The sequence below is a fragment of the Hakea prostrata genome, chromosome 4 (genome assembly GCF_041222555.1).
Source record: "Hakea prostrata isolate BN-2017 chromosome 4, UWA_Hpros_2, whole genome shotgun sequence".
In the NCBI taxonomy this organism is placed as follows: Eukaryota; Viridiplantae; Streptophyta; class Magnoliopsida; order Proteales; family Proteaceae; genus Hakea; species Hakea prostrata.
Window position 1 is genome coordinate 10,601,234 of NC_142603.1, and position 14,530 is coordinate 10,615,763.

Here is a 14,530-nt window from a genome sequence, read left to right on the forward strand (position 1 = left end):
ATTGGAAAGGGAAAAGATGGAAATATGATCATTCACTTAATTCCAGAGTAACTCATCCTTACATTGCTTCTGGAATTTGAGCATTCATAAGTGGTGCTGTGTCTGCAAAATGAGAAGATATGTAAAGGATTTTATCGCGGAATTCTGTTTCCCGCCAGTAGTTTGTTCAAAAATTTCCGATGAGACATACTTTTATTTTATTTTATTTCCTTAATTTTGTAGTTAAATACTTAAATTACATTTCCACAGTGGTGAGGTGATCTACTGCAACTCGAGATCATATTCTGTTGCGATTGGGGCACAATAGGTCGCGGAGATCACTCGATAGCCCCGGTTCTTCATCGAGAAACTCCGATGAGGATTGCAGTGACGTATTTGGTGGACCCCCGAGGCAGTCTTCAGTCTATAGATTGCGGCACAGTTTCCGTGATGCTCGGGGGGGGGGGGGGGGGGGGGGGGGGGGGGGGGGGGGGGGGGGGGGGGGGGGGGGGGGGGGGGGGGGGGGGGGTAAAAAACCCGGGGGGGATGGTGTGGTTTTTGGGGGGGGTGTTGTTTTTTTGGTGGCGGTTTTTTTTGGGGGGTGTTCCGCGGAAGGCCCCGGATTCATATGCCAATGGCGTAGAGAGGGCAAAATGAGAAGCACTTGTCTCTAGGAATTCATGGTCTGCTTTGAGGGAGAAACCAGTTTTTGGTGCGGAAGAGCTTGTTAGGAGGAAATACCCAAGTGATGATTTCTTGGACGATGTTTTTGGAGGTGAGCATTCTTCAAGCTCAACTCCAACGAAGCCTGATTGGAATCCTTTTTTCTGCGACTCCAGCTTCTAGGACTAAGCCTGTTCGCCCGTTAGCATCAATATCTGATCAATTTCTTGGCCCTTAATCAATCCCTAGACAGCTCAGGTTTGTTCTAGTTTTTCATCTGCTTACTGTTTCCATTCATGTCTATAAGCTCATACTGATTAGAAATTGAAATTCAGCACGTAAATGTTACTATATTCAAGAAACTAAACAACAAAGGGAAAGTTGGATGGTTGAAATGAAAACAAAAAAATTAGTGTACACAATGTGTGAGTCTGAAGCTTTCTTTATAGATCTGTATAAATTCAAATACGTTTCTGTTCTAGCAATATTTATACATCCTTCCTCTTCGGCACCCAACCCAATTATACGGGTTGTTCTTGTAATGTTCTCCACCTTTAAGGGCAAATATTTTTAGTGTAGATTTTTTTTTGGGAATATGGTAGGTTAGGTCCATGTTGCTGGGCTGTCTTAGTGTTGCGTCTCCTCATGCCAGATTTTCTTTCTTCTCTCTTACCCACTTCATTTGTTTAATTTCTTTATTTTTCTTATAAAGAGCTGCCTAGTTGTCCTAATGCTCCTGGACTCTGCTTGTGCAGAAGCCTTCGGCACCGGGTTTGCCCTTTTGTTCTTTTCTATACCTACTTCCTGGTCTGCTCTATTTTTCAATCTTATGTATTCATAAAAGTGCTATACACAAACAAAAATTCTGTTACCCTTGATCTGGCTATGCTATTTTCTTTAACCTCAAATGCTTGTACAATTTCAGCATTCCTTAAAAGTTGGCCAAAGGGGTGGACTATCTGGTGTGTGGTACTTCTCCTAGTTGTTGTCCTGATAAAAGCAAGGATGAAGTTCAAAATGCTTGTTCTCCATCTCACGCATGTGCTAGAGTTTCAAACCAGCTGGTCCTTCAAGGACTAGAGGATTTGAAAATTGATGTTCAGTGCTCTTATTGCCAGAGTCCATTGTCACAAGAGTTTCCTAGTAGCTGTAGGGAATCACCCAATGCCGTCAAGTGTGGCAATGAGGAAAAAAGAGAACAACACATTAAAAAAGGTTAAAGTCGTTCAGAAATGCATGATGAATACTGTCAATTTTCTATATAAAAATGGGCAAGCAGAGGAGTGCCATTAGTCATGCCTTTTTAGGGGAGGAAATAGTTCAAGCTCAAAAGCAACGGGCAAAACCGAAACTGTAACTGGTGAATTATCTAGTGAGATTCTGTCTCAAAATGATGGAACATCAAAGCTGGACAGCTTGTTTCACATTGAATGTGAAAATCAATGCGGTACTCCGGTTCTCAATTCAGTGGCCGCAGATAAAACAGAATCAGTTAGGCTTAATTATGAATCTGGGTTTCCCAAATTTAATATTGAATTAGAAGCACCCCCAAGTCTTGGATATATATATATATCATACTACTATAATAAAAGCATGTACTCTACCTTTTTCGCAAATCTTTTTCTGTCCTTTTCTATCCCTATCATTGTTTTAAATACCAATAATGTTGTACTATTTGTTATTTCTTTATTTATTTTTATAAGGATAATTTAGACATTTTAGTCATTAATTATTATTAATTTATCATTAATTTTAATCCCTCTCTCAATTTCTCTCTCGATTTATCTCTCGACCTCTTTCAATCTCGCTCAAAGTCTGTCACTCTCTATATCCCTCTCCTTCTCAAACTCTCTCTCTCTCTCTCTAAATTCCGCACTCTCTAAATCTCTCTCGACCTCTCTCAATCTCTCTCAAAGTCTGCCGTCTCTATATCCCCTCTCCCTCTCGAACTCTCTCTCGAATCTCTCTTTAAATCCCTTTCGATCTCTCCGAGTCTTCGCGCTTTCTTTTCCCTTCTCCCTCTCGAACTCTCTCTCTGATTTTTCTCTTTCATCTAATTTTTCCAAATTCCCAACTTTCGATTATTGCAGAATTTACCTCTGCAGAGTTCAGTTAAAGTAATAACTGAAGAGATATTCTGCACCTTCCGTTGAATCGAAGGTAAGAGCTTCCTGAGTAAACCCTTGCACGTCAAGTTCTTCTTTTGGTATATTATTGTTAGCATGTTCGAGAAGGCAGCTATAATGGGTGAGGTGGGTTGCCTTCTACTTCTCTCTTCCTCTCAATTTTGAAATTTGAATTTGATGTTCGGTTATATTCGAGGAATTTATTGGGTTTCTATGTATTTGTTCTCTCATTGCGGAAAGATAATCGAAACCGACGATGGTGAGAGCCGTCAATGGTGAGAGAGGAGATGGGGGAAGAAAGAAGATGGATCGATAATGGCGGTTTTGAAGGTCGACATGCATATTGCAAAGGATGTGCCAAGAAAATAAAGCGGGCTGTCAAGGGTTTTCAAGGTATTAATCCACTCTCGTACCATTTGTAGTGTTCGTCTTCTACATTTTTTTGAATTTCAATTCCGTTGAAATTCAACAATTTGCTAAAGGTTTTTTATTAGCTCTTCGAATTTGTTATAGAACTCGAAATTTGGATTCTGATTTATTGACTTCTGGATTCACAAAATCGAGAATTAACATTATCTTATCTTCTGATACGGCATTAACATTATTTGCTAACATCCTAACATTATCACCGATCGGTTAACATTATTTGTGCCCTTCAAGCTTTGATGGAAGGCTTCAATGTCCTGACCCTTAAAGATGTGCTTTCAAAAGCTGACATCTTCGTTACCACTATACTGGGCACGGGGATATACTCTATGATTTTATATCAAGCTCTAGATATTTTATAAATCACGTGCCCAATATTTGGGATTAACCTTATGTATAACCGCATAACTACGTGCCCAAATGCAGCTGAAAGTTATAATTACCTTGTTTCGTGGAATGCATTTTATACTACTATTATAAAAGCATGTACTCTACCTTTTTTTGCAAATCCTTTTTTTTTTCTTTTCAAATTTATAGTTGCTTCAATTTTTTCCTCACCTTTTTTTGCAAATCCTTTTTTTTTTTCAAATTTATAGTTGCTTCAATTATTTTCCCCATATATCACACGTATGTTTTTTACTAATATATATATATATATATATATTGCCACAGAAATCTCTCATAGCCTCACCACAACGAAAGAAGTAAAAGAAACCCATCCATTTTTAGGTGTGTCTGGTTCTTCACCTGGCAAAGGTTTACGTGGAGTAGTAAAGAAACAGGCATATGTCTTCATACAAGCCAAAGCTGGATCAAAATCTTTACATTCAATGTTCTATGAAGACTCTGATGGACAAGGTAATCCCTCTCACCATCAGGTCAAATTTGGTTGATCAATAGGGATACTCTGAAGTAATTGAACATTGCATCTGTTCTATTCTATGTAGGGAGGAAGGATGAGATTGTCAGACAGGCTGAAGGGAAAGAAGACGAAGGTGGTGGAGTTGAAACTATTATTACATCATTCAAAAATATTGTTGGTGGTAAAGGTTAGAGATACAAGATACAAGATAAAAGAAAAATCTTTGGTCTTGGATCTAGAGGTGGCTTGCAAGATATAGGGGAAAATTCAAAAGACAAACTTTCAGGAAATAAATTCAAGGAAAAGATAAAGGAATTTGTCAAAAATTTTAATCAAGAAGCTCCCTCAAACCACATAACTCATGTTAGCACTCAAGGTCATAGATGGAAAGAGAAGGGCGCAAGTGTCACAGATGATGGAGCATGTGTTTCTGCAACAAAGGCAGATGGGAAGAAGGTGACTAATTTGAGCATGGACAAAACATTGACAAATGGGCTGACCATCCTATGCAACTCAGAAGTTTGTTGATCAGCTAAAGCACAATTTAATTTTCTGAATAACGCACTCTTGCCTCTTAGGAGGATTTGAATACTTCTGATATTTTGTGTATTTTCAGGTAGATCAAACTATGCAACAACCGGAGAAGTCATATTTTATCTTGAACAAATTCACCCATAAAGCTTGTGACAGTAACCTGGTGTTATGCTCTGGTTATTTATTTTCATTTTCTGTTATGTTAGAAGTATAGAACCCTTGAGCCCTTGAATGGCATGGAGGGATGAAAAGTGTTGATGTTCAATTTCTTATTGTATGAATGCTTACTAGAATTTGGAATATTTGAAGATGTTTAAGAAGCAGATACCGCCCAAAAAAGTACAGAAAAAGTGACCTGTGCTAATCCTCAGGTTTACTCCATAGACCAATTAGGTTCAGAGCTTTGATTTCCTTACAGTTTGTTAGCTAGTTGACCTTTAAGGAAGAAGCATATAGAATGAGTAATGGGGTTGGGGTTAATTTTTACTGTGGGAATATAATGTAGAAAAAACACAATGGCTGTACATGAATACATTTAATATTTTCTGTTTAAGTTTTCTTCATACATCAAGTACTCCTATTCCTTATTTTTCTCTCCTCTCCTCCTTTACTGGTTAGAAACTATCTCTGGAACCTTTGAGGCACCACTTGTGACTGAACAAGAATATCATCGTGAAGACCTTTGAGGCAGCCACATGGTATATCTTATTGCCAAATTGATCAATATTAGTTTTGTTGGTTGATGGCTGGTCTATCAACATGGATGGCTTTGTATTACATGCTAAAAGCAACCATAGTCTGTATGCATTCTCTGAAGAAGCCTGTGCTCTTGGGTTTATGGATAGGTAAAGGAATCATCCCCTTACCAGAACCAACAACTACAAACTGTTGAATATCATGAGGAAATCCAGGTAATGATTTTTTTCCTAATAGCTGCTTTGTTTTTGTTCCTGTACGACTTGGTATATCTTATTGCTTGATTTTCTGTAGATTGCAGATGCCAAAATACGACAATGGTCAAAGGGAAAGGAAATAAATGTCCATGCACTCTTATCAACTCTGCAATATGTGAGTGCTTTTTTTTTCCTTTTCAAACACCAAATAACATTTTACCTCTGTTGTCAAATTTCAGGCTTCTCTAACATTGTTAGATCTGAAACCTCCTTTATACCAACACCGTTGGTTCCTACAGGGACCCCTGAAATTAAGTTGGCAGCCATTTGTGGGATCAAAACATGGATTCAGCCTCTCCATGAAATAGATTAAGTCTGCACATATTTGCCCTTTCCAGATCCTGAAATAGCAGGACCTTGTGTGCTGGGCGCTTTCTGTACTTTCATTCTTAACCTGTTGGTGGTTATATGTGATGACAAGGGACCTCTATGATGTGATTACCTCCCTGTAGCTTGTAGCAATTTCAATTTCTTATGGGAACATTGTCCATAAAATCAGGAAGAGGATTAAAACATAATCAAACAGGGGTTAGGATTGCCTGAGTGTCACAAGTCCAACACCTCCTGAGGATTTCAACACCTAGATTAAGTGTCTCCACACAACAATTGGGCTTCTTTCTTCAGCAATAGAAGCTAGAGAAAAGAGGGAAATTTGAAAACTAAAATGTCTTTCTATGGACTGTTTTTCCCTTCTCTCTTAGCATCAATACATAGTTGAGGAAGTCCCAATGTCAGATTATTGACAGTCAGAATGTAAGATTGCATTTCATTTTTCTTAAAAGGAACCTGCAAAATATATTTTTGAGATTTCAAATACATGTTAAACATTATTGATGAATTAAATTGAAAAAGGTAATCATTTTCTTTCTTTCCTTTTTCCCCCTTTTCTTTGCCATGGAGTCTGGTGTGCCCCTCTCACTTGATTCAATTCAATTGCTTGGCTTGGTTTGTCCTTCACTTGCTTAGGACTGGTCATTTACTATTCCTTTGCTCTGTCGTTGCCACAGGGCAAACTCTCTGTATCTTTGTCTTCATCCGACATTTACTATCTAAAGATTCCAAACATCTTATATTGAAAGTGATTTCTTGTGGCTCTGTTTACATTCTCTACTGTTGAACTTTATTGCTTTTATTCAATAGCCTTAACTAAAAACATGTGTACACTAATGTTGGACATTGCTTCATTTAATGTCCATATTCTTCAATCAATCACTGTAGTATATAGATGGAATGTATTAAACCTGTCCAGCTAAATATGATCATGCTTTCAGAACTTTGTTCCTTTATCTCTTGTTTAATAAGCAGGTTCTTTGGCCTGAGAGCAGATGGAAGGGTGTCCCTCTTGTCGATATAATTGAAGTAAATTCTGTGAAGAGAGCTCATCAAAAAGCACTACTGTGCTTGCACCCAGACAAGCTGCAACAGAAAGTTGTTTCATTCCAACAGAAATACATTGCAGAAAAGGTCTATGACATTTTGCAGGTAAATGGAACAGTCAAGATTTATTGATTCAAATCACAGTGACAAATATCTATATTCCTTCCGCAAATCAGTTCATGCGGGTTCATAAGATCCATGACCTTGTTGTTTCTTAAGTTTCAAGAGCAATATTTGGGTATTTCATTGCTAAACTGATGGAATCCAATTTCATAAATTACAATTATCTTTCTTCCATATTCCAGAACTCATGATACCAGTCCAAATTCAACCTTTGTCTTACAGTTTTAATCATTACTGTATTTACAGTATTGTTTTATATAATGTTCAAGAAAGGGTTGGATTGAGTTTTTGCTATTTGATTGTTAATCTAATTAACGATATTTATCTGAACTATTGGATGGTGGAAGCATTATTCAACATGTGCACATCCTTATACTAATTATCTTTTATTGGTGGAAACTCATCCAATTATTTGGTCATAGATAACGATTGCTGCCTATAATACTTACCATTGATCATTGTTCATTTTGTACTTCAGGTCTTGTATTTTGATCTTTAATAATAGCTTCATTTTCTTTTGCCGGAGGCTTGGACTCATTTCAATTCACTGAGTACATTTTGATTGTAGAGCAGTCAACAGTGAGAAAGATAAGTCATTGGTCTTATCCCAAAATGTCTATATTGCTTCTTATTTTTTTTTGATAAATAAAATGTGTATATCGTTATACTTTACATACATACATATATTGTAACTTACATTAGAATTTCATGTTATTTATTTTATTTAATTATTATTATTGTTTATTTTTTGGGGCACTAGAGGAGGAGTTGACTTTCTCTAGATGTTGAGAAAGTGTATGTGACTCATGAAAAAAAAGCGATCAAGTTACCTAGACCATCACCTCACCTATAAATTATGGCAGGCAGGATTTTGGAAAACATTTTTTTCTCCCACTTTATAAATATGAATACTTTAGTATTTATTTGTAAATAGTTAATGAATCATACATCAAAATAGACTTATATGTTAAACAAGCAAAATATAACATATAGTCAGGATGGCCGAGTGGTCTAAGGCGCCAGACTCAAGTTCTGGTCCTCGTGAGAGGGCGTGGGTTCAAATCCCACTTCTGACAAAAATTTTGGTAATTTTATTTTACTTTTCTATGTTCCCCCTTTGACAATTTTATCCTTGGCAATGGAATTTTATTTTACTTTCTATGTTCCCCTTTGACAAATCTTGTATTTGCAATTGTTTTTTATTTTACTTCTTTCCGAATAGAATTCAGAAGATAGGGCAATGAATTTTTGAAGCTTAGAGCAGAGGAAATTTGAAGGGGTTGGGAATAGAATTCAATAAGATAGGGGAATTGAAGAAGAAGAAGAAACACAGACAATTGAGGGAGACAGGAGTTTGGGTATAAAATTCTTCATTGCCTTTTAAATGCATTCCCCTACTATGTTTATAAAATTACCCTTCTAGTCTTTGAACCATTCCAACCCTAAAATTCCCAACCCTAACCCAAGTCTCATGCAGCACCATCACTACTAGTATCACAACAGAGGAAACAATTGAGTCCAGATCATGTCTTCAGCAAGAACATCTGAGTCACTGTTATATACGTATCACAATGGGTTCCATGCATGTGAAGGGCCTCTGCAACTTTACTTTAAATGTTCTACGCTTCAAGGTGATTTGGCTAGGGTTGATCTCTTGGAGAAGCAGTGACGAAAGAGATTATAGAATTTGGAGATAAAAGAACGCTTGTGCTTTTCAGTAGCAGTAGCCTTGATGACCTCTTTGACTTCATGGACCATGGGATCATTCACAACAGTAGAGGCAAAGGGCATGGAAGACGACACGCTATCTGCTACCTCTGCAGCTCGGCTGATGCAGAAATATTCGCCTTCATCATCTTCTTCATCAATCATCAACAGCGGAACAAGAGAGTTGAATGATGGAGTGAATGTTTGGAGGAATTCAGACAGAGCTGTGGTGATATGTGTAAATTCAGGGCGGTGGCTAGGGTCAGCCGCCCAGCATGATTCCAACAATGGTACAATTCTCTTTGGTACCTTCTCTAAACTAGGTCTCACGTTCTGCAAAACCCAGAAAAAAAAAATGAATTTTATCAACATTGTCATCAGCATTCAAGAAATCTATGCATGATATGATAGGTTAGTTGTTTCAGATGGATACCCGCATCGTTGCATATGCTGCTTGGATATTGCCCATCCCTTCGTATGGCTTAGAATTACTGAGCATTTCCCAGAGAACCATGGAGAAACTGTAAACATCAACCTTGTGGTCGTAGTGTATCTTCTCTCCACTTGTAAGTGATACTCCACCGAACAACTGATCAAGAAACATGATGAAGTGGTAATGTCATTCCCTATGGTTCCAAGAGAAGAGACATCACCTCAAGGGTTTCATCCAATGGATTGAGAAGCATTTTCTAAAATAGGTTAATGTTAGGTTTTTACCAACGCTTCAAAGCATACAAATAGTTAATGAAACGAATTGAATTAAACCCTTAACCTATTTCATACTAGGCAGACCCAATCTAGCAAATTTTGCTAAGCTGGTACATGGTGGACTCCATTAAATCTCAGGCATTTAAAAGGATGGTTAATTAGGTTTATATCAAGGAAAAATCTGTTCATTTCACTTAACTTAGGTATTTGATTAGTGCTTCAAAAGCTTTAAATAATTAATGGAACGAGTTAAATCAAACCCTTCAACCTATTCCATACTAGATATGGTGGTGCATGTGGTATCCGCCATTGGATGGATGCCACGTAGACTCCGTTAAATCTCAGCCACACAAAAGAATGGTTTGATTTATATTAAGAAAAAATCCGTTTATTTCACTTGAAGTTGATATAATTTGTACATGCTCATTTATGCGGCTGAGATTTAATAAAATTCACGTAGCATTCATCCAACGCTGGCAACCATAAGCACCACCACACCAGATGCACCAGCCTATCAAAATTTAAAATCAAATATGCATATACCAAAGTGAGCCCCATTATGCACATAACAACTTAACTAGAAAAATATATGGTTGTTACCTCAGGAGCCATCCATCGAAGTGTTCCAGCCCCAGCACTCATCTTTCTGGTTAGAGTCTCTTCCCTTGCAAGTCCAAAGTCGCACAGTTTTAGGTTTTTATGATTTTCACTTACAAGTAGATTGCCTACACCAAAAGATCCAAATACCCACATCAGATGCATCATCAGATGATCACAAAACCAACCTGGCTATTGCAGAGATCAAGGCTGTTAATTTCCACCATGACTCAAAACCCATTTCTACCTCAACAAGAAAACAATCAAAAAGAAGAATTTAAACTAAGAAAAATAAATATTACTTGGCTTCAGGTCCCTGTGAATGATACGGTTTCCATGTAAGTATTCCATAGCTTTAGAAATATCCAAAGCAAACTGTATACAACGTTTCAAGTCTAGGCCACCATGAGGTCTCATTCTGTATAAATAATTCTTCAGCGAGCCACTTTTCATATACTCTGTCACGATAATCAAATTTGGATGCTTCGTAGCACCAATAAACTATATATAACAGCAAAACAACCCCCATTAATAAATGACCAAGATCACATGAGAAACACTTCCAAATTAAACAAATCATTTGATCTAAGCAAACAGATCTATCACAATCATAAGTTAAAAGGAAAAGCATACCTTCACTATATTTTCATGGTTCACTAGAGATAGCATCTTAATCTCCCTTAGGATCTTATACTTTTGATCATTACTCGCATCTAATGCTGGTTTTATAATCTTCAAGGCTATAGGAGCACCTTTGTACCTGAAAAACGTTTTATGGGCGCGTTGTTACTGTACCATGCAAGCAAGCTTCTTGTTAATAAAAAAAAGAACTGCTAGATTTGATTCAAAGTCTAAATACATTAATTGGCAGATCACTGTTATTCTTCATTTTGTGTTTTGAGTGTCTTTGCTGTGCCATACTGCTTAAGAGATGGGTATTGAACTAAGTGGACAATTTTTCTTATGCAGTCTTATCTAACAATTTTTGCCCAGATGTTATTCCAATATACAAGTTATAATCATAATCATCCTATTGAAATCTGGATCTACCCATTCCGTTACTAAGCTTTATGTTGCTGACTTTCATTACTTAATATATTTGAGATATCTCGATCACCAATGAATTAGGGTTAGCTTCATAGCATTCTTTTTTTGTGTCATTGTAAGCAAAAAAGTGTTGGGACTCATATGAGTGTGTTGAGTTCTTTAACCCGTAAGGAACTACAACTTAGTCCTAGTTTTGAGACCATGGTTTTGAGATGGAGGGCTTACCAAGAACAGACACTAATTACCAAACTTCTTATACATGCCTGAAACAAATATGATCTCAATAAGGAAAATAACTGAAGTGAGTCTCAAGATCTGGACAAAAAGGGAGCCATGCATGAACCACAAATCACCAATGATGGTGAAGAAGATCATAGCTTTAGATAGAGAAATTGCTTACCGTCCTTCATAGATAACTGAGCCATCACCTGAGTTGATCAACGCAGTCACAGTAAGAAGATTGGGATCAATAAGCAAAGACTCGTTGATTTCGATGTGATCTTCATCATTCAAATGTTTATCAGCTTCCTCTGCCATCATTGCTTTTCTGGCTTTGATGCTGCAGAAAGAGAATGATCAAAAGAGCCCCAGATGTGAGAGAGTAAATGTCTTCCTTTACTGGAGAGAGAGAAGGATTGATATATGAAAATGTGAGCTCAGCCTTTGCTGTTTGGGAAGAGAATATATGAAATTAATGGTTAAACATCAACAAAGGAAGCCCATTTAGAAATCCCATGCACAGCCACCACCTTCGGAGCAATTTAAACTATAAATCGTTGGTTGGATCTTATATATATCTTTAGAAAATCCTTCCAAGATAAATCCTAATCCAAGAAAATTTCCATAAGTTTCAACTCATTATATTATTTCCTTGAGAATGAACTTGTTCCAAATAAGTGAACGTACGTAAGTTTAAACTCAAGAAGGAAGTTGGTCTCACAGGCCTGTGTTAGTTGTTCTCAATCACTTTCGGATCTTTCTTCTCTCAAGTCCAGTGAACCCAAAAGGAATATCGAATCAATGTATATATGTATATAAATCGATTCCATGAGTTACAAAAGCATTGAGCAATGCATCTAACCTCGAATTGATCATAAATAAAAGATACCTTCTCTTTCGTTCTGTGAGCTAGTAGATTCTAGATTTCGAGTGATCCTACTTGATCATACTGTAAATCAATTGCCACGGCACTTTATATATGTAGATGTATATACTAAATAGAGTAAATCACTGAGTCATTCTAGAGATACTATAAACGGGTTTCTATCTATTTTTCTATTTAAGGTGAATTGAGGATGAGAACCTGAGCCCTTATGATTGATTTAAGGTTGTTGACCCTCCCCCCAAAAAAAAAATGAAAAATGTTTGAAAAATAGCTTGTGCAAAAAACATGTTCTTTCGGGCTTACAGAAACTTGATAAAATTGTCCCAAGATGAAGGTCTCTTTAAGTTTCTGTAAACCTCCTCTATCTTGCTCTGCTATCCATTGTCATTGCTCAAAACAAGAATATATTTTTTTTATTATGTATCAAACCCAAAAAAATTTTCAAGGCGAATTTATCTAACGCTCATCTTCAATCTAAAAAAGATGTCGTAGCCTAGAAGATGTAAAACAATTATATATAACAAATGCATATATAGATTCTAGGTGTCCAATCCTAGATTCAATCATCATTTTGTTCACCATCGGGGCAGTTTGATAATCTTCTTGTTCTAGGTTCAAATCCTCTTTGCTCCTCTATTTTTCGCATTAGGCAGTTGTATGTTTTTTGACTCGGGCATGAGATCGTTACTGACTTTTGTAGACTATGCCAAGCCTCTAGGGGAGAAATGTTGAATTTGTGCTAGCAGTTTACAAGACTAATATACATAGGTTGAACTCGAAAATTCAAACATTGCATAAAAGAAATGAGAAGGCGACCACTATTGCGTCCCTCTAAAAAAAAATCATCATTTTGTTCCTATCCACAATCATTTTAGAGATTCTCTTTTTATTTTTGTCTCTCTTTGCCTTTCCGCCTTTTATTTTTGAATGGGTTTATGAATTGTACTGTTGATTTGTAGTCATTGGCATCCAATGGAATCCAAATTTCGAAGAGTTGCTATTGGATATTTGGATGCTTCTCCAATTATTTTCAATTTGAAAATTTTGGATCATAGGGTCCTTGCCGATGTTGATCTGGACCAGATTTAAATCGATCAAAATCACTGTCACAAACCCTAAAATTTGAAACTCACAATCAATGATTTCGACTCCAAACCACGTGGTACAATTAGGAATCAGGTCCCTTTATTGAATTCCTTTGGCAATTTCTTCCAAATTTTCATAGTTTAGGACCGGAACCCAGTAACTGATTTCTTGTTCATTATTAGATTAAGACACTACTATAAAAGAGTAAAAAGTTAAGTGAAACGTGAGATGAAAATAAAAATATTCAACGGTTGAGATTTAATCTACCAAAATGAACGGTTGAGATTTTATGAACGTGTTGCCCCTGTGTTAACTGTCTTCAGCTGGTAAAATACTTTCCGAAGTAAACCCCTCTTAATATGTTGAAGGGAGCCTCACTCTTGGGGGGAATAGGTTTAGCATTAACGTCTTTTACTTCCAAACCTTGATTCGAACTGTTTGTCAACATCTGCGAAGATCGCCTCAAAAGAAAGGCTTTATCCCATCCCCAACACCTTAGTCGACCCCTCTACTAGGCTTTGGAAGACCTGCAACCAACCGTATGTTTGCCTCTTGGTAACGTGATGAGTTCCCAAGTGTCATTCTTCTTCTTTAGATCCTCCATTTCTTCTATCATAGCTTTCTTCCACTGAGGATGATTGCGGACTCACAATGATCAAATCCGGTTTTGGGAGTTGCCGGTGAGGCCTCCGATTGTGTCTCATACTTGGCACTAGTCTCCACCGCCTTTCGTTGTTAATCCTTCTCTTTGTGCTTCTAAGAACTTTTTCCTAAATAGCTTAATATAATATTTTCTTTGACAAAACAAAAATACTAAATAAAACTAAGAAAATTATCTAATTAATTCATTTGATTTGGGGCATATTTGTTTATGGCCGGCCTAATACTAAAGTTACTTTCTTTTCATGTCTTACCAACAAAATAAATAATAGAAAATATAAATTTGTAAAGACAATTAAAAATCTATCTTAATTTCAGTTATGTCATGTGTGAAAATTCTTTTCTTCATGAGCATTATTTCTATTGTACCTAACTAATTTCACAAAAAGAAAACATTAACGTCTATCAGATATTAATGATTTCGATATTTATTGAGTAGTATAACCAATATTGAGTAGTTTAACCAATATGATATCGATATTGAGGAACTCTTAATATCATGAAAAATAAATTTGAAAATAATCATGTCAAGAATCCAAACTGTAATAAGTTTCTTAAAGTTTATGTCCCAATCCAC

At 36.7% G+C, this 14,530-nt stretch overlaps 1 protein-coding gene, 1 non-coding gene and 1 pseudogene across 2 annotated transcripts; 2 read left to right on the forward strand and 1 right to left on the reverse strand.

Moving 5' to 3' along the window:
* The first annotated feature begins 260 nt into the window (after positions 1-260).
* On the forward strand, positions 261-7,605 carry LOC149017791 (J domain-containing protein required for chloroplast accumulation response 1-like; annotated as a pseudogene).
* Positions 7,606-8,035: 430 nt separating this feature from the next.
* On the forward strand, positions 8,036-8,119 carry TRNAL-CAA (transfer RNA leucine (anticodon CAA)). The gene has a single exon. It is a non-coding gene; the product is annotated as a tRNA-Leu (tRNA).
* A 550-nt stretch (positions 8,120-8,669) lies between these two features.
* Positions 8,670-11,639, reverse strand: LOC149017793 (serine/threonine-protein kinase STY17-like). Its single transcript, XM_089153814.1, has 6 exons — positions 11,503-11,639; positions 10,689-10,815; positions 10,358-10,556; positions 10,059-10,183; positions 9,178-9,339; positions 8,670-9,080 (listed from the first exon to the last, which is right to left on the reverse strand). The coding sequence occupies exons 1-6, from the start codon at positions 11,637-11,639 to the stop codon at positions 8,670-8,672; spliced, it is 1,161 nt and encodes a 386-aa protein (XP_089009940.1).
* Positions 11,640-14,530: the final 2,891 nt, after the last annotated feature.